This window comes from Pezoporus occidentalis, unplaced genomic scaffold (genome assembly GCF_034315485.1).
Source record: "Pezoporus occidentalis ecotype Australia unplaced genomic scaffold, CSIRO_AGI_Poc_V1 ctg84, whole genome shotgun sequence".
NCBI lineage: Eukaryota > Metazoa > Chordata > Aves > Psittaciformes > Psittacidae > Pezoporus > Pezoporus occidentalis.
In genome coordinates this window covers 913,999-939,431 of record NW_026916203.1, presented here as the reverse complement: position 1 = coordinate 939,431, position 25,433 = coordinate 913,999, and the positions used below count along the sequence as shown (strand labels likewise).

Sequence of the window (25,433 nt, the reverse complement as noted above, 5' to 3'; positions counted from 1 at the left end):
GAATTACTAGGTAGCCTAGGTAGTAAACTAGCTACCTTATGGAATAGCAGTAGGGATGAACCTTGAGTTTCAGCTCTGTGACTGTAGCAACGGCTATTAACTTCTCCATTAATGGAATAGTTACTGAATTCACTACTGCTACAAGAGGTGCTGAGGTGCTGGTAGTGAAGAGCTGGCTTTACATCTTACAGCATGTCCTGGGTTCAGCAGTAGCAGTCATTTTTCTCCTTCTTAGAAGCTGATGCAGTGCTGTGGTTTTGACTTTCAGCCTGGGAACAGTGCTGATAACACCGATGTTTTTATTTGTTGCTCAGTAATGTTTACTCTGACCAAGGACTTTATGAGTCTCATGCTCTGCCAGGGAGGAGGGGAAGCTGAGAGGAAGCAGAGACAGGACACCTGACCCAAACTAGCCAAAGAGGTATTCCATACCACAGCATGTCATGCCCAGTATATAAACTGGGGGCAGTTACCCAGAAGGGTTAGATCAGTGCTCAGGTCAAGCTGGGTATCGGTCGGTGGGTGGTGAGTGATTGTATTCCCTTCCCTTGTTATTTCCCTTATCATTATTATTATTATTATTGGTAACAGCAGTGGTTTGTGTTATACCTTGGTTACTGGACTGTTCTTATCTCAATCTGTGGGAGTTACATTCTTTCGATTCTCCTTCCCATCCCTCCGGGAGAGGAGCAAGGAAGGAGGGGAGTGAGCGAGCTGCTGAGTGGTTCTGGGTTGCCGGCTCGGCTTAAACCAAAACACAGTAGTAAAAAATATTGCACTGCTGAATTTGGATATAGTTATGCAGAAAAAGAAAAAGCAAGTATCTTAGACTGCTTCTCTCTGCTGGACAACATAGCACAGAGGGATCTGATGAATATTTAGCTGGCTTTTGTTCACAAATCAGCAAAAGGAGCTGCACAACCACTTATTAAAATGAGGTGAGTGGCAGCTGTTTCCCTTCATATGATTCCTTAATGTTTGCTTTGATGCTGGACAAAATATAAATTGCAGGAAATAGAAAAAAAAAAAAAGTTTTTTCTGAAGTATGGTCTCCTAGTTCTTCAATTCATTGCATATGCACCCAAGCTGCTAATGCTCTCATTCCTAAACCTCCTTCTAACCTTCCTCCAAGATGACGTACTACTGAACTGAGGTTGGCCTCCAGCCTACTGCTGTGAAAGCGTTTGCTTCATACAAATACCTGTTTCTCAGAAACTGCTAACATTTCCTTGCTCTCACAGTTTTTATATAATTTCCAGTATGCAGATGTCTGTTATCCAAACACCAAAAAAATGGTAAAATTGTCTTTTCCTTCTTGAAAGGGAAAACAACATTATTAAACACTCTCCGCTTTTTTTCCTTTTTTTTTTGTTTTATTTTGGCTGTGACTCTGTTTTAATAATATTTTCCATTTTTTCAACTTTCTCTATGGCTGTCATCGTTTTAACACTGGCAGAAAGTTTATATTCTTATACGTACATTTTAGAGTTCACTTCATCGGTTGGTGTGAGTTTAAACTGCATAAGAGCAAGGGAGGGGGAAGGGGGAAAGAAAATGTTTTGCATTAGAAACAAGGCAGCATTTTATCCCAGAGAAATTTCTTGAGCAGCTCACAATGGTTAGAAAAGCCAAGGCCCAGTTAGAATTAAACTTGACTAGGGATGTTAAGGATAACAGGAAGGGATTCTACTGGTACATAACAAATAGAAAACAGACTAGGGAGAACGTAGGCCCCCTCAGGAAGCTCTCGGGAGAACTGGCTACGCAGGATTTGGAGAAGGCTGAGGTTCTGAATGACTTCTTCCTCGGTCTTCACTGGCAAAGGCTCTGACCAAACCACCCAAGACTTAGAAGGTAGAGGCAGGGACTGTGAGAATGAAGACCTTGGGCCCACTGCAGGAGAGGATCTGGTTCGAGACCATCTTAAAAATCTGAATGTGCACAAGCCCATGGGTCCTGATGAAATCCATCCACAGGTCCTGAAGGAGCTGGCAAATGAAGTTGCTAAGCCGCTGGCCATCATATTTGGGAAATCATGGCAGTCAGGTGGAGTTCCTGACGACTGGAAAAAGGGAAATATAACCCCCATTTTCAAGAAGGGGAAAATGGATGACCTGGGGAATTACAGACCAGTCAGTCTCACCTCTGTGCCTGGCAAAATCTTGGAGCAGATTCTCCTGGAAAGCATGCTAAGGCACATGAAAAACAAAAAGGTGTTTAGTGACAGCCAGCATGGCTTCACTAAGGGGAAATCCTGCCTGACCGATTTGGTGGCCTCCTATGATGGGGCTACGGAACTGAGGGATAGAGGTAGAGCAGTTGATGTCATCTACCTGGACTTGTGCAAAGCATTTGACACTGTCTCACACGACATCCTTGTCTCTAAACTGGAGAGACATCAATTTGATGGATGGACCACTCGGTGGATAAAGAACTGGCTGCATGGCCACACGCAAAGAGCTGTGGTCAATGGCTCAATGTCCAGCTGGAGACCAGTAACGAGTGGTGGCCCTCAGGGGTCAGTGTTGGGACCGGTCTTGTTCAACATCTTTGTTGGCGACATGGACAGTGGGATTGAGTGCGCCCTCAGCAAGTTTGCAGATGACACCAAGCTGTGCGGTTCGGTTGATATGCTGGAGGGAAGGAATGCCATCCAGAGGGACCTTGACATGCTTGTGAGGTGGGCTGATGCCAACCTTATGAAGTTTAACCATGCCAAGTGCAAGGTCCTACACCTGGGTTGGGGCAATCCCAGGCACAGCTACAGGTTGGGCAGAGAAGAGATTCAGAGCAGCCCTGTGGAGAAGGACTTTGGGGTGCTGGTTGATGAGAAAATGAACATGAGCTGGCTTCAGTGTGCACTCACAGCCCAGAAAACCAACCGTACCCTGGGCTGTGTCAAGAACAGTGTGACCAGCAGGTCGAAGGAGGTGATCCTGCCCCTCTACTCTGCTCTTGTGAGACGTCACCTGCAATATTGTGTGCAGTTCTGGTGTCCTCAACATCAGAAGGACATGGAACTGTTGGAACAAGTCCAGAGAAAGGCCAAGAGGATGATCAGGGGACTGGAGCACCTCCTCTATGAAGACAGGCTGAGAAAGGTCAGGCTATTCAGCCTGGAGAAGAGAAGGCTGCATGGAGACCTCATAGCAGCCTTCCAGTATCTGAAGGGGGCCTATAGGGATGCCTAGGAGGGACTCTTCACTAGGGACTGTAGTGACAGGACAAGGGGTAACAGGTTAAAACTTAAACAGGGGAAGTTTAGCTTGGATATAAGGAGGAAATTCTTTCCTGTGAGGGTGGTGAGGCACTAGAATGGGCTGCCCAGGGAGGTTCTGAATGCTCCATCCCTGGCAGTGTTCAAGACCAGGTTGGATGAAGCCTTGGGTGATATGGTTTAGTGTGAGGTGTCCCTGCCCATGGCAGGGGGGTTGGAACTAGATAATTTTAAGGTCCTTTCCAACCCTAACCATTCTACGATTCTATGTAATAATGGCAGATGACCTCCAGTTGAATTTTGTGTGAGCAGGGATAAGAGAGGTAAGTGTGCTTCACTCAAGAAGGGCTATGTGTACCTTCTATGGGTCCTACTAAGTGACTTTTGATGTGTGAAGCCTCGCCTCAAGGGTTCAGTTTATTTGGATTTAATGACTCACGTAGGCTTGTGGATCAGCTTTATGAACCAAAGGGTGCTGTTTGATCCTGCAAAATGAAAGGGGATGCTTCAAGTATCCTTCTATATTCTAGAAATCCAAGGACTGAATGACCTAAAGAGAGACAGAATGATATGTGCTGTGTCTATGCTGCAAAGATAACTGTTCTATGTGTCCTCCTGCAATAACTATAAAATTGCCCTGTTACCGGAGGCCTACAAAATGTGTTTCATGGATGGCTGCATCACATTGTTTTCTAACAGTTCATCTTCAGGCAATCATTGTTCTTTATGTTTTTTTCCAGGTATTGGGAAAAACGTTCCTTACTTCAAAACGTATGAGTAGGGTTGAAGCAAAAGGGTGTGTTGCTACTGTCATTCTTTTTCCCTACTGACACTCTACAAAGGATCTCCCTGTTCTTCTTCTTTGTTTTCTTGCATAAACACATCTCCTCACTTCTGATGCCCTCTCCTTACACTGTGTTCATTCTTACCTGATTTACTGAATCTTTTCACATACCCAGCTGATGGAAGAATCTGGTTTAAATTTATGGGTGGCAGGAGAGGGGCAAGAGACTGCACATCTGTTGCATGTCTTTTTTGTTCATAAAAACTGCTCCCTCAGTAAAAGAAGCATGCCTCCTTGACCTGCCTTTTCCCTCTGAGTTTGTAACCTGAGTTTGGTGGCAGGAAAATTATGATATTTGTAGCTACGTAATGAAATTTCACACATAGTATGTCACAAACACATACATGAAGTTTTATCTGTGGTTTAGTTTCATGTCCAATAATGACAGTGCAAATCTTAATGTTCTTAACATAGATCTGCGTGGAACACAGTGCTTTTGAAGCATTGCCTTTGGTTTCCTGGAGACTGAGAGGCATTAGTGTGCTGGTTACACGCAGTGCGCAACCTGAAGACTTTCTTTAATTCCATACGGACATATTCAGATATTGTTATTCTAATTTTTTAAGCAAGCGGAGCTCCTGCAGAATAACGTGCAGTCAATTTTCAAGTACTAGGTTGTACAATCCAGCTCACTTCGGCACAGTTTTAAGGAAAGTCAGATGCTTTCACATAAGCAGCCCAGTACAAAAAATAAAGATAAAAAATCCCCTGGTGCTATGGCAGTCATTAAGGAGTACATAAAGGTTCATGGTAAACATTTCCAGATTATCTGAGATGTGAATCTGATTACAGGTGTTACAGGAATCTGTGGGTAGAAAACATAATCTTACTACACTACAACAGAAACATGTGGCCTTTGGGTTACAGAACATGTTAGGTATTTGACTAAAGAAAAATATGATAGTGAATACCAGTCTTCAAAGTGCGCTGATTGGCCATTTGTGTGTGTGTGTATGATCATACACAGACATACATACACGCACAAACATCATACACACACTGATGTTTCCATCATCAGTGACCATTTCCTACCTCAGGAGATGCTGTCAGAAAATGTCATAAGGAAAAATTGTCACCTAGCAAGCAAAGCTTTATGAAGAAAAGTTCTACGCTGACCAGCAGAGACAGAGTGAGACAGGGAGTTGGGAAGAAGCACAAGCAACAGTGAGCCAGCTGCTTGTCTGCTGCTCTGGCACTGATCTCAGCCCCCTCATGATAGGTGATTTGGGCACAAGGTTCATCTTGAAGGAATTTTGGAGTTTCTATCAAACTGGCTTGCATAGAACTTGGGATACTTTTTCCTGACTTTCAAATAGGGATTTGGAAATAATACAAATATCAAATTAAGATGGGGATCTACATTTTAATTTTATAACAGCAAAAAGTAAACTTGAGAGGAAGGGGCATTAACTCTCATCTCATTTATCTTTTTTATCCTTTCCTACCATGAAAAGAGACCTGATTTAGCAGATATTTCTTCTATTATCTTCTTAAGAAGAGAGAAGCATTTCTCTTTTAAAGTCTTTGAGAAATTAAGGAGATTCAGTGTTAATATTACTTGCCCCCTCCTAAGTAAGGAAGCTGGGGAATAGTAAAAGACAGACTTGTTTATGGGGGGAAACAAACCATCTTGGAAAACACTAATACACCTGAACTGACACAACACTGAACAGGATACCAGGCTTTATTTGAGTGAGGAATGCAATGTTTAAAAACAGGCTAGTGGATCGTAGTTGAAAATTGGAGGACTTCTGTCATTTCTGCTGCACAGGGTCGCACGTGGTCCATTTTACCTCATGCCTGCGCTTACATGACAGTACAAGTGGGTGTAATAGCATGGAGAGGATGTGAATAGGATTGATCTGGCATACTATGCATGCGAGGCACACACAACTGCTGTTTTATTCCAGCACTATGCCAACAGAAACTGCCCATATAAAGGCACTTCTGGCTAAGATTTTTACAGCCAGGGTTACAAAATACTGTATCACAACTGCATACATTTCATAACCTGCAGATTTCATAACCTGTTTAAGAGTGGCACGGCAGCACAGCGATTTTGTTTCTTTATGGCTTCTTTAAGTTCTGTGGTGGGAAGGGAAGCTGTATTTTTTTCGTTTGCAGTCACGTTTGTGCACCTGTCAGTCTCTTTGCCAGCGCCAATTGTTTTGTTCAGTCACTGCCTCCACACCCTCCTCCCCAGCTTTCATTTCACAGCGAACGCTGACAGAGAAATCCTGAGCTCCCGCGTCTCACCCTGACAGCTCATCCCGGATTTGGAACTGCCATAATGGTGCAGCATAATGGGGTGCACCCGCCTCGCCGGGGGCGGTGCATCCTTCTCGGCCGCGGCCGAACAGCAGCACACCGGGATTCCATTCCTCCCCTCGCGAAGCTGTGTCCCCCTGGAGCTCCGTCTTGCCGTCCGTGGGGCCGCTCCAGGCAGGATGCTGCTTTCAGTCCGCCCTGGGGCTCGCTCCCTGAAACCGGGGAGTGCCCGCGGGCCCGCACCGCCTGGAAAGCATCGCCACCGGTGCGACCCCCGAGCTAGGCGGCTCCTTGCGCAGCCGCCGCCGTGCTCGCCCCCCGCCCCGCCCCAGGCCCGCCCCTCCGGAGGTGTCCCCACCGCCCCTCACGGCTGGGGACGCTGCTGCTGCAGCCAGGTCCGGCCCGGCGTGGAGGAGAAGAGGGGAAGGAAGGAAGGGGAAAAAAAAAGGACAGAGAAAGAGAGAGGGGGGGGAAGGAAGGAAGGAAGGAAGGAAGAAAGGAAGGAAGGAAGAAGGGAGGGAGGGAAGAGGCGAGGAGAGGGAGAGGGAAAGGGAGAAGGAGAGGCCCATCGTCGCCAGCCGCCTTGTTCTTCTGTTTTCTGCAGCGGAGGAGGGGGCAGCCCCCGACAGGCGTCCCGGCATGCTGAAAGTCACCATGCCTTCTTCCTCCTCCTCCTCCTCCTCATCATCCTCTTCCTCCTCCTCCTCCTCCTCCTCCTCCTCCTCCTCCTCCTCCGGCTCCTCAGCCACCGGCCGCCCCGGGTCCGCCGCTCCCGACTACTGGATCGATGGCTCCAACAAGGACACCCTGGCCCACTACTTCGAGCTCGAATCCGAGCTGGGACGGTGAGTCGCGACAGGGACAGGGACGGGGCTAACACTGGGGCTCCACTCCTCTGCGGCAGGGCTCGCTGTGGCGAGAGCGGCAAAACTTTGTTTTGTGTGAACGGCGGCGGGAGAGCTTGTGGCTTTCACTACGTGTAGCCTTTCGAAGGAAAATTACACCTCTTGGGAGCCACGCTGTGCAAATCCTCAAGAGAAACGAGTGATGTTCAGGAGAAGGTGTCAATCCCTTCCGGCAGATGCTGATCCGCATGAACGTTGGTCAGGTTACCTGTGTATTTGCATACCTAATACTGTATCAGCTGAATGGTAGGCATCACTTTGAGAGCACTAAAATGCCAGCTTATTCATAGTCTCACTTCATTTGAGACCTCTTACTGTTATCACCATTGTCAGCACCCTTAGACCTTGTGCTGCTGGAACTCCCGGCTGAGACAGGAGTCTGTGAACAGGCCTCTGTTAGCGGAGTCTTCTCAGTGGAGTGCAGCACAGACGAGCGGGTGGTGCATGTTCATTCATGAATTCTGCCCTACATGCTTCTGCCTGGCAACTTAAAGGTCCCAAGAGTTCAGCTTTTTTAAAACCAAAGCCCAGTGTAAAATGCTGTTGCCTATACCTAATGTGCAATTTTTACTTTCCAGTTACAGTTGTTGGTTCATGTTGAATCTGTGGGTAGAAAATAAACTGTAAAAAAGAAGAAAAAAAAAGTGGAAAGCAACTTTTTAAAGGGTTAAAGGGTTTATAATAACTAAAATCTGTAAGTCAACAGGTAACAAATAGCAATTATTAGTTTTGCCAGTGACAGGGGGATCCAGACGTCTAATGACAGTGAAATCCTGGATGACTGTGGGAAATGTTCAGGTGATAACATGGTTGCCTTGGTACTGTATTTTTGCATGCAATGGAAGTTGCGGCTTACCCGCCATACCTGTGCTTGTTGTGCTGTAACTGATAGGTGCAGGAAGATCGGTAGAAATACAATGTATCATTCTTGGCTTTCTGGCTAGGTCTCGAGCATCTGCAGGTACGTCTTTGCCACTGTTGCTACTCATGCTAGCCGAAATTAAATAGGCATAAGTTATGTACACTTGGCACATTTATACTTGACTTCACTGCACACCTATGCAAAAACATAAAAATGTAAAGCAGTAAATATTGTTGTGTCAGTTTTGTGTCCAGAATTGACAAAAAAAACAAACAAAACCCAAAACCAAACCATGCATACTGCTAATTAGCAGCAGTTGATACCAACTCTGTCATCTGAGTTAGTACTGTTACGTGTGGTCTGTCTAAAATCCTTTCAGCATGCATGATAGGGACTGTGGACTTTATGTAAGAATAGTCTGTATCAGTGATACATCATGCGTTTACTGAGTACCTTGGAAAGGGGTTTTAAAAGACCTCTCTTTCTAAGGAAGCAAGGGTTAATGAAAGCTGAGGTGCAGTGGATTTTTCTGCCTTGCAAGGTGAGACAGTAGATGCTGAAACCCTAACAAAAGGATTGAATAAGGAAGATAACCACACCCAGCTAGTGTAGAGATGTTGGCTACTAAATCTGCTTTGCTGTCAAACAGAAATAGGAAATAAGATTTAAAGCAAAAACAGAAGTTAATAACTATCTTAGTCAAAGACTATAAGGTAGGGAATGGAGAGAGAATTCTTGGAGGAATACATGCTCCAAGGGAAAATTACACTAATGGGTATAGCAGTGAGATCTCAGTCCTTAGGTCCCAAGGCTAGATTTGAGATCCTTTAGGAGACAGCATCCAGAGTGTTGATGCTTATCTCAGCCCTCCTCTGACAGCCTAGGTGTATCTTACAAATCTGTAAGGGACATCCAACAGTCCCTCTTGGTTCCTAAGTGTAATATAAAACTATTGTTTTCTCTTGGTAATCTTGTCTCCAACCTTTTAATAATAGAGATGATTTTGAGTACATCTACAAAAACATATTTATTGCTTACTTTAGTGGTGGTGAAAGTATATTGGCTGAGGCTGAAAAATATGAATATGTAATCTGTTCAGATACAATAAAAATAATACACTACAAGAACCAACGTGAGACTCTGTGCTAAAATATCTTTAACAAATACAGAGATTGGAAGAGGTCATCTGTCAAATGCGAAGACCTGCATTTAGACAGCTATTGCCAAGTATGGGAATTCCCCTTAGGAAGGAGTGTCTTTTCTGCAAAGTATGTGTGGAAAATCGCTGATCCATGGTGGTCAGTAATTCTTCCTTTTACAACAACTAAGGAGGCATGGGAGAAGAGAAGGAAGGTACTGCTACCAAGAAAAACAGTAAATGCCTAAAAGCTTGGGTAAGAGTAAACAGCTGACTTTCAATAGTGGAGTTCTACAAGGATCAGTTCAGGTGTCTGTGTTGCTTAACATGGTCAGAAATATAGGGGGTTGAATAATTATATTTTCTGGCCTAAGTTATTAAGGGTTTTAAAAACAGTGTTCCCTATAAAGAATTGCAGAAAAACCTTATTGGACCGTTAGGGCATTTAAATGGTGGATGAAATCCAGTTTAGATAAAACAGGGGTGGAGGAGAAACCACGTGGTTGTTTATATCCTATAGTGAGGTTAAGACAGAGATCTACCGAGATGCCGACATGGAGACAAGAGATCTATGAACACCTAGCTGAGGTGCTTGTTTGCGGTTTTCTTTGGTGAAACCTCCACAAGGCATCCGACAAAGCTAGCAAGTCAAAAAAGAGCCACAGGTAAGGCCGTTTCAGCACACTGTGTAGTTACATGGTGGAACTCCCCCCTAGTGGATATATATGCGCTAAAGGTTTCCGTGTGTTTAACAGGCAACTAGGCAAGTTTACCTTCAGGAAATCCGGTAAGACTGATTAAGCATGAAGATACTAACTACTGAACTGTAAATTCATCTGTTGAACATTGTGAGAATATTCTTTGACAGTACTGACGTAGGTTTGCTCTATTCCTATAGTTTTCTTGAGACATCTGTGTTTAGCCACTATTAAGAGACACTGTTCTGGGCTAGACATGCTTTTATTCTGACCCAGGACACCTATTTTTCTGTCCAGCTGAAATCCTAGCTAGTTCACCTTCCTTTTAGCTCATTTCTGACAATGCAGGAGGGGAGGTAAGGGGAGAAGGGAGCGTGTGTGTGTGTACCACGTAACTGGAATTCAAAATGCTGTAAATCTTAAATTTTGGCCTTTGTTTTGCAAAGAGTATCTATTCATTCTCTGAGAGTTGCAACACTGGTGAATTATTGACATTGGAATTTCATTGTAAGTGTATTTCATCTAAAAGATTATTTTGCACTTCCCCTTGGAAAAAAGATTTTAATAATTTTAAGTTCTAAACTTGTATGTTACTTAAAGGCTAAAACCTTTTGTTAGCTTTATATAGCCCTTGGTGCATTTTTTGGTACAGAGTTTCTGAATTCAGGATTAGTCTAAAAATGGTATTCAAGTGAAGAAGAAATTCAGTAACAATTTTTGATACTCAGCAATATGATGAAAAAGGTATTTATTAGAATTTTAGTTATGGAATTTTAGTTATCATTCACTCTCTTGCACCAAACTACATAACTATTTGAATTTAAACTAATGTTGTTATTGTAGGTATATTTTAGATCTGTTAAATGGTCAAGAGCAGCTGGAAGTATGCCTTAGGATTTTTAGGTTAAATAAAATAATCATAACAAAAAACACCCCAAGAAAATTTACAGGCATTTTTCTTTGTGTAAGAATGATAAAACAGGATCTTCCAAAGTTACCTTTTTGTTTGTGGGCAGTCTTTCAATTGTGTGATCCTTGCAGAGGACCTGAAACTGAAAGGCACTGAGTACTTGCAACTTACATATAGGTAGTTTCTATTCTTGAGTTTTTAGCACAGAGTTTAAATTCAGTGTGCTGTTCGAACTGAAGATTTCTTAAAACCATAGAATAGTTTGGGTTGGAAGAGACCCCCAAACGCCATCCAGTCCAAACCCCCTGCAATGAGCACGGCCCTGTTCAGCTAGATCAGGTTGCCCAGAACCACATCTGGTCTGGCCTTGGGTGTCTCCAGGGATGGTGCATCCACCACCTCTCTGGGCAACCTGTGCCAGTGTTTCACCATTCTCACTGCAAAAAATCCTCCTCCCCACATCCAGCCTGAATCTCCCCTCTTCTGCTCCAAAACCATTTCCTTTTGTTCCATTGCAACAGACCCTGCTAAAAAGTCTCTCCCCATCTTTCTCACAGGTTCCTTTTAAGTACTGAAAGGCCGCAATAAAGTCTCTCCAGAGTCCTCCCCTCTTCACGCAGAACTTGTGAGTTCTGTCAGAGTAGCATCTACTTTTTTAATGGCAGTAGTAAATGAAATCAGGTAACTCCTTTGTATCAGCATCATTTCATAGAAATGGATTGGTTTTGTGCTTGATGCTTTGAAGTTGAAACATGTTTTGCTTTGAAAGTGTGCCAATTATTTTCCCTTCCATTCCTTAAAAAAAAAAAAAAAATATAGAGCCTTTTCTCTGTTCTCCCACATAATTTGTTTTGCAGACTGCCATGTTTGTTTTGAAATCAGTTGCTCAGTTTGCTTTGGGGTACTTTTGAAGTAGGTCAGTTCCTCCTTCAGTACCTTTTTTTCCTTTCTTGCTTGTGACTTTTGGTAATGGAACTGAGGATTTCCCAAAGAGACACAGGCATGCAGTTGGTGGCACATGGTGTTAGATGTCTGGATGTGAGCATGCAGTGCTTGGCTGAACCAGGATGAGGATTATCTTTGAGCAGAAACTGCCTGTGTAGGTTTGACTGTCCTCCAGGTCATGTTGTTGCATGATACAACTTGCTTATTGCACTCACACCTTCAGGTAAACAGGAAGCATTTTCATGCAGGCAGTTCCTGATGATGGAGAAAGTTGAAGATGTGGATCTGAGGCCTCATTTGCAGCTGCTGTGGTAGGTATACTGGACCTCACTTCACAGTAGGAAGACAGGAGGTACAGAGAGCATGATGCACTTTTGATAGTGGCTAAGGTGGCAGGTGGATGTGGAAAGCAGTCGTCTTCATGCATTGCGTCAGCTCGCATAAACCTAGTTGACGATTTTACCTTCCTTTTCCTCTTGAAGGGGTTCTGTCCACCTCATCTTTTCTTTTGAAAAATGGCCTAAGCGTTTGACCATAGGCTCTTGTACAGTGATCGCGTGCTTTGCTCCTACTGAAGCAGTGCTGTTGTGGACAAGACAATCAAATGCTAAACTGGGCAGAAAGAGGATGTCAGATTTTTGTTAAGCGAGACACTGTTCTAAAAAGGGGGAAGTCAGCCCCTATCAAAATGCGCGACTACGGAGAGTCAAAAGTAAAAAATTATATGAATCAATGAATGCTTTCTGTGGAAGCTCTATAGCTTCTTAAACGAGTGTTTCAGATTAAATTCCTCATTTAGGTATCATGAACCAGGCTGAATAGCCTGGGTTTTGACAACTAAAATTCTTTATTCAGTGCAGGGAGAGAATTTTCTTCAGCTTTTTTGGTTGATGCAGAATTAAAAAAATGGATGTTGAAAAAGCAAAAAAGATACAGGTCACTTGAGGCTCTAGCTATGGAGAAAAATAATCTCTTAGAGTAGACATTCTGAACCTTGCCAAGAAAGATTGTCATTGAGTCTGTTGTCCAAATATCTATCTTAGGTGCTAAGTTGCTTGTCTAAACATTATCTCTCTGCATGTTTCTTATTTAGAAAATAAGAAAGCTTTTTTGGGTATTTGTTGGCACGCTTGACACTGCTTATTAGAAAATGAGTTTTTTAGGTTTTACAGACAGTTGTTCAAACCTGTTTACAGCTGGGATTTGTGGCAAAAGCATTGCTCTGCTGCAGTCAGGAATTTTGCATTGAGTTGCAGACTTTACTAGGGCTCAGAAAACAGATAATAAAATACACAATTTTTTACAATGGCTTAGTTTTATATCTGATTCTTGTTAATATTGTGACTAAGGAATTGTTTCCATCATGGCATGATGGAAAGTAGGTTTATTGATTCAGTCAGCTATGGACCAACTGTTTGCCTGTTAACACTTGTGAACAGTCATGTCAGAGAAGCTACCTATTGTAGCTACCTTCTGTCAGGAATATATTTATGCTTGTTTCATAATGCTGTGTCTGTAAATAAACAGATTGCTTACATTTTAGTACAATTAGTAATGTTGGTGTGGTCTCACGTCAACAGAAGGACTATGGGAGTGTGTCCAGAGGAGGCTGACCAAGATGGTGATGGGTCTTGAGGGCAAGACTTAGGAGGAGTGGCTGAGGCCACCTGTTTTTTTCAACCTGGAGAGGAGAAGGCTGAGGGTGACCTCATGGCAGTCTACAGCTTCCTCATGGAGGACAGTGGAGGAAAAAGTGCTGATCTCCTGTCTGGTGGCCAGTGCATGACATGAGGAAATGGAATGAAGCTGAGTCAGGGGAAGTTCGGTTGGACATCAGGGAAAAGTTCTTCACTGAGAAGGTGGTCAACCACTGGAATGGGCTCTCTGGGGAAGTGCTCATGGCGCCAAGCCTGCCAGAGTTCAAGGAGTGTCTGGACTTACTCACATGTTTAATGTAAAGTAGTCCTGCAAGGAGCAGTGAATAAGACTCAATGATCCTTATGGGATCATCGAGATATTCTATGATTCTGTGATCTAAGTAATAACTGTATTATATAAAAAACAGTTTAAAAAAAGGTTTTCTTCTTCTAAATATGAACTTAAATAAGCTACTGATTAAACCATATATTTTTGTGTCTCAAATTACAGAAGTGCTAAGATTTTATTTGTAACATTGTATTACACCAGTCCTATTTTTAAAAAGTAATTTGTGGGTGCATCTACACTGAAGTTTTAATTTGTATCAGGAGTGACTTTTATGAAACAAATGTCATAATTATCCCCTCTCACTATGCTTTGCTTTGCATCAAGGGGTGTTCTTGGAGCGCACAGAACAGCCTGAATGTAGTGAACCAGAAGATGAACTTCAGGAGCACTTAATCCACTCTAACCTTTTATGAGCAGCCAGTTCACAGGACCAGATGATGGCTTATCTGATGTGAAACCTGCTTAAAAGTTTGTGTTGGTACCAGCATGTTGCCACCATTTGTAACACTGGTGTGCGCATGCTGCGCTGCACTTCTTGCTATTATTATTCTTGCACTTGATTATATGCGCTGGTGGTACTGCATTTGAATCTAATGTAGTTAATCTGCAAGTTGATTAGTCGGGTGCTTGTGATTTCATGCATTGGACACAACGCACAGGTCAGCCTGCTCAGGTTTTAATTAACTTAGAAGCTAAATGAAATATATATTGTATAAGTAAAAATTCAGCACTTAAAGTGGGCAGTGGAAAATTAGTCATTGCCGAGTATTGCATTATATCTGTATTCTTATTAGGTTGTGTACTCAATGCATTGCTCTGTCAATAAATAGAGCTGTTACCTTTTTTCTGTAATAGAAATGCTGAGGAAGTTTTGAGTAGCTGGAATGAATAGGTGATCATCGTGTGTAATTTTCTCAGCTTTCTTGTACTTAAAGAGGAGCTATTAATAATAAAAATTATATTAGAGAGTTTTTACTTCTTTATTTTCAAGTTAGTGAAATGAGTTAATGACTGGTTGTAAAAGCTGTCATTTGTACCCATTTTTTTTTTAAATGGGGCAGACAGGGAAATACTAAATACTACAAAAGACATTGGACAAACCAAGAGCAGCACCACTGTATCTAAATGGAAATGCAAAAAGCTTTTAATTACCCTTTCACAGCATGAGTGTCATTGTACTGTAAAAAGAATATCTCTCGTGAAATTGGTGGTTATCCGGTTAGTAAAGATCTGCTTATTGTGGGGAGAGGAAGCATGGTAAGAATGCATAAATGAACAAGTCAACAGCAAATACACAAGTCTAGATGTTTGAATTCTGCTTCATTGTGAAAGCACAAGGGAGTCTGTGTTCTTTCTTTTTATGCAATCTTAACTCCAACTGATGGTTCGTATGTATTGTACACACATAGATAAAAATAGTCAGAAGTAGGGGTCAAACATAATGAAATTGTTCTTTTAGCTTGTTAGAGAGGCAGTACATCTGAAATTGAATAAGTATTTTTGTTGCAGGCGATAACAGGAGAGGAATTACTTGGCTTGAACCACCAAATTACATGGTCAGAAATATGCTAATTCTTACACAAGTGAAGTAATCACCCAAACAACTTTTAAGTTGTACCTTTTAAGTTGCCTTCCTTTCATGTGTGCAGTTACCCATGCTAGAACTCAAGAACCATAAAATGTAAAGTAAAAGATACAGAAGACGGGAACCATGTTGAGGAAAGAAAAACCCCCCAAAGCATGCTGCCTTTTCACAGTTAACTGTCTATTTATCATGGCTTTTTTGGGGGTATAAAGCAGTGGTAAAAGCAAGACCAGGTTTTATAATGCACAGCCTCAAAAAACAAAGTTAAAATTTAAGCCAATCAACAAACGTATAGTATGTGCTCCAATGCATACCTCGCTGTGAGTATCTGTATGCCACAGATAAGATGCCTGCGCTGCAACTTTACCTCAGAACTGATGTCGTCTCTACAGTCCTTTTCCCCAAACTCTTCTCAGTAGAAAAATGTGATGAATCTTTCTTCTGGCTCCTCTCAAGGCATTGTGGGAAAGAAAAATAATAAAAAAGCACTTGGTTGGGTTTAAGGAGGAGGTATCATTCAAAAACATGGTGTATGTCTGCTTCCACTCCCTCCCCCACCCTCTAGCAATAATTTTTCCCTCCTACCAGTATTCCTAGTTTCTTCTTAATTCAGATTATCATAAATATACCAGTATTGCTACTTGTTTTCAGTCTTTTCATCTTCACAGCATATGTGTGTCTGCCACGTTCACTGCCTTTGGGAACTGATGCTGCAACTTAAAATACTGAATTGACTGTGGTTATATTCATAAAGATTACCCCAATTGTTCCACAGACTTTGGCAGAACTGAGTAACACATAAACGGAAATGTTCTACAAATGTCTTAATTTTATGTCCTGTAGTGAGGCAGCATGGCCTCATGTGACTTAGGGGGTGTGTCAGTCAATCAGATCAGTCACCACAAATTGTGAATTGCTCGTTGACATTTGTTCATTTGTTAGAAACCTCAAATGCTAATATTAGTAAATAACAAATTCATGTAAAGAAGTTGAGATTAGGTCAGAAATGAAATGCAGGAATTCCAATTTAATTTAGTTATTTTTATGAACAGTTTTGCACTCATGAATGAATGGAAATAAAAAAGTGTGTCAGTTCTCAATGAATATCCATGGAATAAGAAGTCTGGTATTATCTTGAAGTACTTCTGAAATATTATTCATACTGATTTTTCTTTAAATAATCCTTGTTAACAGAGGCACCTGCCAGTACCAAAGAATGTGCTGTGGTCTTATTTGTGTCTAGCTGTAAAAAAATTTAATACTATCTTGAAAGGAGTGGACATTCTTACCCCTTCTGTGAAAGGCTGAGCATGAATTGTGCGACTTTCAGTTGATAGAGACCTTCTAGCTGCTTTTATCGTGTGGAGAAAAGTTGTTTGAATTTCATTCAAACTTAACAAAATACCTCTTTCAGATTCTCTGTATATACAAGATAGTGTTTGCTATTTCTGATTTACTGGGTGTCTAACATTTTGGACCAATGAGAGTGTGTTAAAATCCTGTTTTCGGCCAGAAATTATTTCAATGCTTTTGGCACACATTTATTTATTTATTTATTTATTTATTTATTTTTAATATGGTGGTATTACATATTTTTATATTTTTGCAGAGAAAATGGATGTCTTGGTAAGGCTTATAAAGACTCAAAGTCTGCCATGGATGAGTACTGACTTTTTTCTTCCTTTCTTTTTACCCTATTGACATATTTTCTAGATTAATGAACTGCAATTCTGATTGTTCAGATGTTTGTTTTCCTGTTGGAGTACGTGGTTATCAATTTTCTATATTGTACAATAATGATTTTCTAAAACTGAATACAAAACATGTTGAGTACTCTGGCATCATTATTGTGATCTTAAGTTCAGAGACCTGCAAGATACTTGTGCATGAATGTTTTTACCTGCTAACTTTGTGGAATTTCATTAATAATTGATGAAAGCTAAGTAAGATTAGTAATCAGTTGCCAGACTGGGACAATGTGTAATCAAAAATCTGCAATGAAAAGAGATACCCTAAAATTTACTGGCATGTTTTCTGGTCTGACTATTATGAAAACGCCTCTGTAATAACTCCATAATAAATATGTAGGTAAATTTTTTTTTCATTTAAATTCAAATAACTTCTTTATGCATAATTCGTATCACAGGTGTTCAAAGCCAAGTGGAACAGGAATAAAATTGAGTGAAAAAGCAGGTTTATTCATTACTATAAAAACTTGCTCAGATTTGATTTGATTTGCAGTAGCATAAAAAGAATATGTTTCTATTTTCCGAGAATCATTCATTTCAAATAACAAAACAACCTTGGTAATCTCCTCTGCTTATCCTCCTCCTTGACATAACAGCATCTTTTTGACCCTTTGAATCTTCAGCTTGTCTAGTTAAAAGACAATAGCCCACGTTACTGTAAAGTAGCTTCAGCAGCTTCAGATCTAGCCTAGTCCATTTTTATTGTTCTTGTCACATTTACATATTAACCCCAAATATTTTAACCTCTTCACATTCTTTTTCTGCATGACTATAGAAAAGATGAAATGTTGTTTGTGATGGAAACACTCATATGTATTTCCCTTGCAGATAACTGTCTAAATTAGAGCTGGCAATTTATTCTTCAAATAAGTAGCCCAACATACCTTACTTTTTGTCTTCTGCCAGTCCCTATTTTGTGAACTGGCTATGTTTGCTATTTTTGAATGAATACAATAAATAATTACTAGGCAGTTTGTTTAAATAATTTGCCATTGTACTTCTTATTAACTGTATCGAATAATTAGTAGGACCATTTGATTGTGGTTTTCCCTAGTCAAAACCAACACAGCGTAATGATTAGAAGGATGTTAGTTATAGAATCATAGAATTATAAAATAGTTAGCGTTGGAAGGACTTTAAGATCATCCAATTCCAACCCCTTGCTATAGGCAGAAACACCTCACACTAAACCATGTCGCCCAAGGCTCTGTCCAACCTGACCTTGAACACCACCAGGGATGGAGCATTCACAGCTTCCTTGGGCAACCCATTCCAGTGCCTCACCACCCTTACAGTAAAGAACTTCCTCTTTATATCCAATCTAAACTTCCCCTGTTTAAGTTTTAACCTGTTACCCCTTGTCCTGTCACTACAGTCCCTGATGAAGAGTCCCTCCCCAGCATCCTTGTAGGCCCCCTTCAGATACTGGAAGGCTGCCATGGGGTCTCCACGCAGCCTTCTCTCCTCCAGGCTGAGCATCCCCAACTTTCTCAGCCTATCTTCATACAGGAAGTGCTCCAGTCCCCTGATCATCCTCATGGCCCTGCTCTAGACTTGTTCCAACAGTTCAATGTCCTTTTTATGTTGAGGACACCAGAACTGCACACAATACTGCAGGTGAGGTCTCACAAGAGCAGAGTAAAGGAGCAGGATCACCTCCTTCGACCTGCTGGTCATGCTCCTTTTGATGCAGCCCAGGATACAGTTGGCTTTCTGTGCTGTGAGCTCGCGCTGAAGCCGGCTCATGTTCATTTTCTCGTCAGCCAACACCCCCAAGTCCTTCTCTGCAGGGCTCCTCTGAATCTCTTCTCTGCCCAATCTGTAGCTGTGCCTCGGATTGCCCCAGCCCAGGTGTAGGACCTTGCACTTGGCATGGTTAAACTTCATGAGGCTGGCATCAGCCCACCTCACAAGCATGTCAAGGTCCCTCTGGATGGCATTCCTTCCCTCCAGCATACCAACCAAACCACACAGCTTGGTGTCATCGGCAAACTTGCTGAGGGCGCACTCAATCTCACTGTCCATGCTGCTCACGAAGATGTTGAACAAGACCGGTCCCAACACTGATCCCTGAGGACCACCACTTGTTACTGTTTTCCAACTCGGCATTGAGTCATTGTCCACAGCTCTTTGCATGCAGCCATCCAGCCAGTTCTTTACTCACCGAGTGGTCCATCTATCAATCTGATGTCTCTCCAGTTTAGAGACAAGGATGCCATGTGGGACAGTGTCAAACGCTTTGCACAAGTCCAGGTAGATGACACCAACTGCTCTGCCCCTTTCCATCAGTTCCGTAGCCCCAACGTAAAAGGCCATCAAATTGGTCAGGCAGGATTTCCCCTTAGTGAAGCCATGCTGGCTGCCACCAACCACCTTGTTATTTTTCATGGTCCTTAGCATACCCACAATGGCATGTGGCCACTGGAAGACCATATATCATGGTTGAGAGTCATGCTTGTTACAGTTTGTTTTACCCATGTATTCATGTCTTGGTGAACTGGCAGATTTAAGAAACTCTAGAATTTCCATCCCATGATAAATTTTAGTAATTTTGATTTTGGTTTTGGTATGAGTTAGGGTGAAGAATTGAAATCTTGGCATGAAGTGGATAAGGGCCATTTTCACAGCATGGAATTTTTCAACAATTTTGAATTAAAATTTACAAACACTTTCACATTTTACATTTTGTGTTTATTAAAGATATCATTGACTCAAAGTATCCGGATTGAAGGACAAAATTATATTTATCTCTTATACTGTGGTGCCTTATGAGAGTTTTGTTGCAGATCCCTCTTTTAACTGTTTCTGCCGTCTTTTGTTCCTGCTTAGACTGTGTTTTACAAATTACACCAAAAATGCTTAAGATTTCATAGGATTTATTTCCCTACTGGAACATATGGAGGTTGCAGAAGCAGTATTTATTTGCTAAATCCAGTTATAAAACTCTCAGACTTTTCTAATAAAAAAACGGTGGACATTATTGATTGGGACAGGAACACATTTGCCTTTCTTCCAGCTGCTATATTGATAGTTTGTAGCTGTCTTCTTGTTCATTGCCCAAACTGTCTGTCTTCCATTTTCCTGCTCTGTTTGCAATTGATGAAACTTACATTTATTAGCAAATTTCTTGTTTGTTTGTAATGCCTGACCTTGCAGTTAATACAGCTGAATTTTATCTCTTTTCTCTTACTCCTGCTCCCCAGGTAGTAAGTGGAGTTTTTCCTTCCTGATATTATTTCCCTCTTCCATATTGCCAATACCTTCCCACCTGAATCAACGTATTCCTAAGTTTATGCCAAATTCAATAATTAATGAGATGCGTAACAGGCCAAAGGAGTATTGCTCAAGTATGCATGTTGGAAAAACATAGAAACACTGAAGTAAAGAGCAGTGTGTTTCTGACAACCTTTGGTTGAAGGTGAGATTGCACAGGCAAATTTGCTTGAGAGGAGAAGAAAATCCTAGAAGCAAGTGGTTTGTAAAACTGTTCCCCTTTATACCATTATCTCACTGAAACTGAAAAATAAGCATTATTGCAGCATTGCCCATACCAAGGTTGAATCTGTTTGTTTATGTTCTTTTGATGACTCTTTGCTTCTTCAGATGAGGATGCTATGGCTATTCTCAGCTTCCTTTCTCCCAGCCCCAGTGCTTTCTTTAGAAAGTGCCCTCAATCATCTTTATGCAAAGAGAAATATTTTATACTGTATTTAATGGGAGCAAACTTTAGAAGCTGAAAAATTGGGTAAACAGGGTGAAATTAGAATGCTATTCAGAAAGCTGATAGAAATCCTAATGTTTCAGGGAAAGTGAGGGATTAGATTTCATTATGCAGATAGGTTTCTGCCACCATGCCATATTCCTTCTCCCATCTTTTGAATATGGATTGAGGATAAATTTGATGATTCCTGAATGCAGAAGGACTCAGCCCCAGTAACAGTCATACAAAAATGAAAAATAAAAATGAAAAATAGTATGTTTTTAGATGGCACTTGAAAATTATGTGGGTCTGTGACTTATAGGACCTGATTTGTCCTCGGATTTTATCCATCCAGGATAGTTACAGTTGTGAAAAGTGACTGCAACAGTGGCATAAAATGCTTGCCTTCATATGTATTACAAAAAGTCCTGTTTAAACTTATTTGTAATTTTTTTATCTGAAAATATAATGTGGAGGAATTGGTATTCTTTAGTCCAAGCGATGGTGCTGGGGAAAGGTGATAATAGTTCTCCAACAGAGAACCACCCCTGTGATGTAGACTTATTCCCTGAAATTTAAGGATGACTCCTGCATGAAAGGAGGAGAGAAGTAGCTTGATCAAGATTATGACAAAAATTGTAATTTAGGAGAAAATATTTAACCATCAGTAGTTCTGTAGTGGCCTCTTCTATATGAGTAGCAGAGACAAGAAATGTGTCAAAAATTGGTATGTGATCATTTTGTGAAAAAGACCATATGACATGCCTGCCCGTCTTACCAGGAGCTGTCTTGATAACTCAGGAGAGTTTTTTCCTGCTTGTCTTCAGAATAACTGTATTGATTTTCAGTGTCCACTCATCAATAGCAGTAATTCGAATATTGATCTGTTGACATCACCAAGGGATTAGCTAAGTTCTCCTAATTCTTATCTCAAATTGAAGTAAAAATCTCTTTAGGGGCCAATGTTTTGTTCGTTTGCATCCTTAATGCTTGGCTAGTGGAAAATAGGTCTAAACTGGAGCTCTTGCTCTCAGAGATGAGCATGTAGTGGGCTGAATATGTGCGTTATCCTTTTAAAATTTGCTTTTTGGTAAGAATCAACTCTAATGAAAGCATGAATGTGTTTTCCATTCTGTTTGTGGAGACAGGAGCCCTCTTGTTTGAAAAGAGTAAGTGTATGTTTTCAGAACTTTCAGCCATTTCAAAATCAAATAAAATTAAAAATTGCATCTGAAAATCCTGTTTTCCCTATACTGACTAAGTATGCATGTATTTTTTGCAATATAAATTTGAAATGAACTGGTCATCCTAAATTATTTGAGCCTTTGTAGTTTGAGAATGGCTGTGCTGAGTCAGAACAAAGATCTGTTTACGCCAATACCCTGTCTCCAGCTACAGTGAGAAGCATGTACCTAGAAAGCAGTGTTAAGAACAGGGCAGTCAATCAAATGTCCTTTATTCAAATGCTTGCCAAATTCTTCAAAGAAGTTCTGTCATTTTGAGATGTGGCTTCCCATTCTAGAAGCTACATTGATTATTCTGCATGTTATCATGCATATCCACATATCCACATATCCTATCTTAGAGCTTTAAATGACTTCAGCAATACAGAGCAAACATACAGTCCTCCAGATGTATCTTATAATATTTGTTTCTTTCCAGACTAAAAAGGCTTGGTGGTGTACAAGAGGTTAGATATCACCTTAATTTAAGCTATTTCTTTCATGAATTCAAGTTAACCCATTAAGTGAGTCTCAACAAGTGCCCATAATGTGTTCCTGGTCATTTTACCTGTTCCATAATCTCTTCTGTGCCCTCTCTGTCTTCAGTTTGGGATGTCTGGGGACCTCCCAAATAGTTTAAGAATAGTTTTAGCACTGGAAAAACTGTAGTTAGTTCAACATCAGATTTATCACAGGCTGTTTGTTCAGTAGACACAAATTCTTTACAGAATTATGATATTTATAATTACAGTGCAGTTGCTATTCACTATTATAGCCATCCTGTGCTGCAGAATGCTGTAGAGATGCTTTCAACACAGAATATTTTTCATTTGGTAAAAAACAAGTAAGAAGGTGCTCTCTTGCCCCTTGAGGCAAATGCCTGTAAATAGTAGATCTGAGGTAAGAGTGAAGCAGAAGCAAGTGGCTGCTGTTCCTCTGCAAGATTTCATCCTATGCCTTCCTTTTACTTTACTACACTTCAGACAATGTGAAGGTCTTCACTTATTTTTACTAGTTTTCATGTCTGTCCACATGGAGTTAGCTACTGTACGTCCAGCCAAGGAAAAATCAGTATGATTAAAGACAAGCAAAAATTTTGTGAAATTATTCCACATCCCCATGCTGTGACAAATCATTTAATTTGTCTTTTTGATGAACTATGCAAGGGACAGACCAGTTTCAGAAATTGAGGGATAGAAGTTCAACTCCTAGCTAATGAGCAGATTGAGAAAATTTATTTACTGTTATAGGCATAGTTTTTGGTATGGAAGTGGTGAATGAAGATGACAAATCTTGAATCAGATTTGCTTTTTTCTAGTGGTGCTGGAAATTCTTCAGGTAACAATTTATATAGCTTGTAAAAGAAGTGCGTATGTCTGAATGGCTGGAAGAAATATTGTCATTACCGGACAGTGAAATTCATGCCTAAATGACATACATTCAGCCTGATTAAGCTCTATTAGGAGTGTTTCAGTATCTACTAATGAATAATTTGAATGCAGGCTCCTTGGATTGTTAGTCCTTTCTGTCAGCTTTCTTTGTGTTAGTGTTCACCTATGACCTTACATTACAGTATCAGTTTTATTGTAGAAAAACTCAGTGTTGTTTAACTGTTTGGAAGTAAAACAGGTGACAGTATTTACTGAAACTAACTGTGTTTAGTGTTGTCCCTAAAAAAAATAAGAGTTGCTATTGTGAACTCTCTGTAATTCATGTAGGTGCTTTAAATGCACACGTGTGTGCATGCACACATGCAGGCACACCTCAGATGGATGAGAAGGTAACTTGCAAGTTTTTCTCATATTATGACTTTGAGGGAATGGGAATCACCTGAGAGTGTTCCCTGCTGAAAATGAAATTAATTATAGGTACTTAGAAGACTAATGTAAAACTTAATTTTTAATTTAGAAATACTTGTTCCAGCTTGTTTCAGTGATAGACAGCATAGCATTCTGAAGCTAGGTAAGAAGACTTTCCAAAGAGTGGTGGAAGATGTAGGGTGTTACAGTTTTGAGTCTCAGGGTGAAAAGAGCATTTTAAGTTTCGCCTGGATGGAATCATAGAGTCATTTAGGTTGGAAAAGACCTTTAAGATCGCAGACCAACTGTAAACCTAGCACTGACAAGTCCACCATGTCACTAAGGACCATAGCTAAACGTCTTTTAAATACCTGCAGGGATGGTGACTCAACCACTTCCCTGAGCAGCCTGTTCCAGTGCTTGACAACCCTTTTGGTGAAGAAATTTTTCCTAATATCCAATGTAAACCTCCCCTGGTACAAACTGAGGTTAACTCCACATCTCTTCTTAGAATGTTAAACTTCTGCCAACAGCTGCAGTCCATATTTGCTAGTAAATGCCTAGTAGTAGCTACAGGTCACTTGATAAATTCTCTCATTTTTCTCCTCTTCTTAAATGGTGCATCTTCTCAGGCCATCCTTCTCAGAACATGACAGAAAAAAGATCCTTTCTTCCTCAGCTGCCATACTGCACCTCTGTGGACAGCGGAGATGGAAAAGCCGCTTTGAGAATATTCTTCCTCACTTTTAAATTTTTCAAAGAAAATGCAGAAGTCCATTATCGTTGATTTTGCATTTTCCACAACCTCGAATTTTGTTAGAACTTTCTTCTACTAGGAAGCAATACTCTTTCATCCGATCCCTCTGTCATTTAGAAATGAACATATTCATTCACTCCAAAAGAAGAGTTATTAATGGAAGATGAACTCACCTCAAAAATTTGAAGAGGAGACTGGAAAATGAAATGAGAGTTTTGGAACTCTGAAATTCTTCATTTATTGTATAGCATCAGACTCCATGGAGGGCTCTACCTTGAACTAGTAGTCATGTCAGGATTTGCCCTGCCATATAATTGAGATGAGATAGTAGTATGCCAGCCTGGCAATGATTTCAATTCAAACTGAGGTGTGAAATACAGGCATTAAGTGTACCTTTCTTTCATATGATTCTCATGTGGAAGACTCTTTACTGAAGCTGTTTATTCTTGAAAGACCAACATGATGTGTGAAAATCAATTAATTAGTCATCTAGACTTTTGTCTCTGGGTTTCATAAGACTGAACTCTAACAGCACTGAGATGATTAACGCTGTTCCTTGATTTTTATCCTCTCTTGTCACAAGTATGAGCTGAATCTACCACTGGAACTGTTATTTCCTGACAATTTTTAAGTCTGAAAAGCTACGGATGAGGAAGTACTCTTTCATCTCCAGACAGTGCTCTTCAAGTCAGTCTGTCATTACAATCATTATGAAACAAAGCTGATATGTTTTGCATTTAAAATACATTTAACATAAAAAGTTAATTATTTTAAATGACAAAAGGTAACCTTTTGTTATAAAACACCTTTTTGGTTTGCATTTAATAAATTTTGCCCATAATAGCATG

General features: G+C 40.8%; 2 protein-coding genes across 3 annotated transcripts in view; both read left to right on the top strand.

Moving 5' to 3' along the window:
• Window positions 1-25,433, top strand: part of LOC134156298 (ribonuclease H-like) — a 384,552-nt gene that overhangs the window by 117,138 nt on the left and 241,981 nt on the right. The gene's annotated exons all lie outside the window — the stretch shown is intronic.
• The window catches only part of CAMK4 (calcium/calmodulin dependent protein kinase IV), a 140,163-nt gene continuing 121,602 nt past the window's right edge, over window positions 6,873-25,433 (top strand). For both annotated transcript variants that reach the window (XM_062604244.1, XM_062604243.1), the window contains exon 1: window positions 6,873-7,174. In XM_062604244.1, coding sequence (XP_062460228.1) covers window positions 6,969-7,174 — 206 coding nt within the window. In that variant the 5' untranslated portion in view covers window positions 6,873-6,968. The remainder of the gene's footprint in view (window positions 7,175-25,433) is intronic.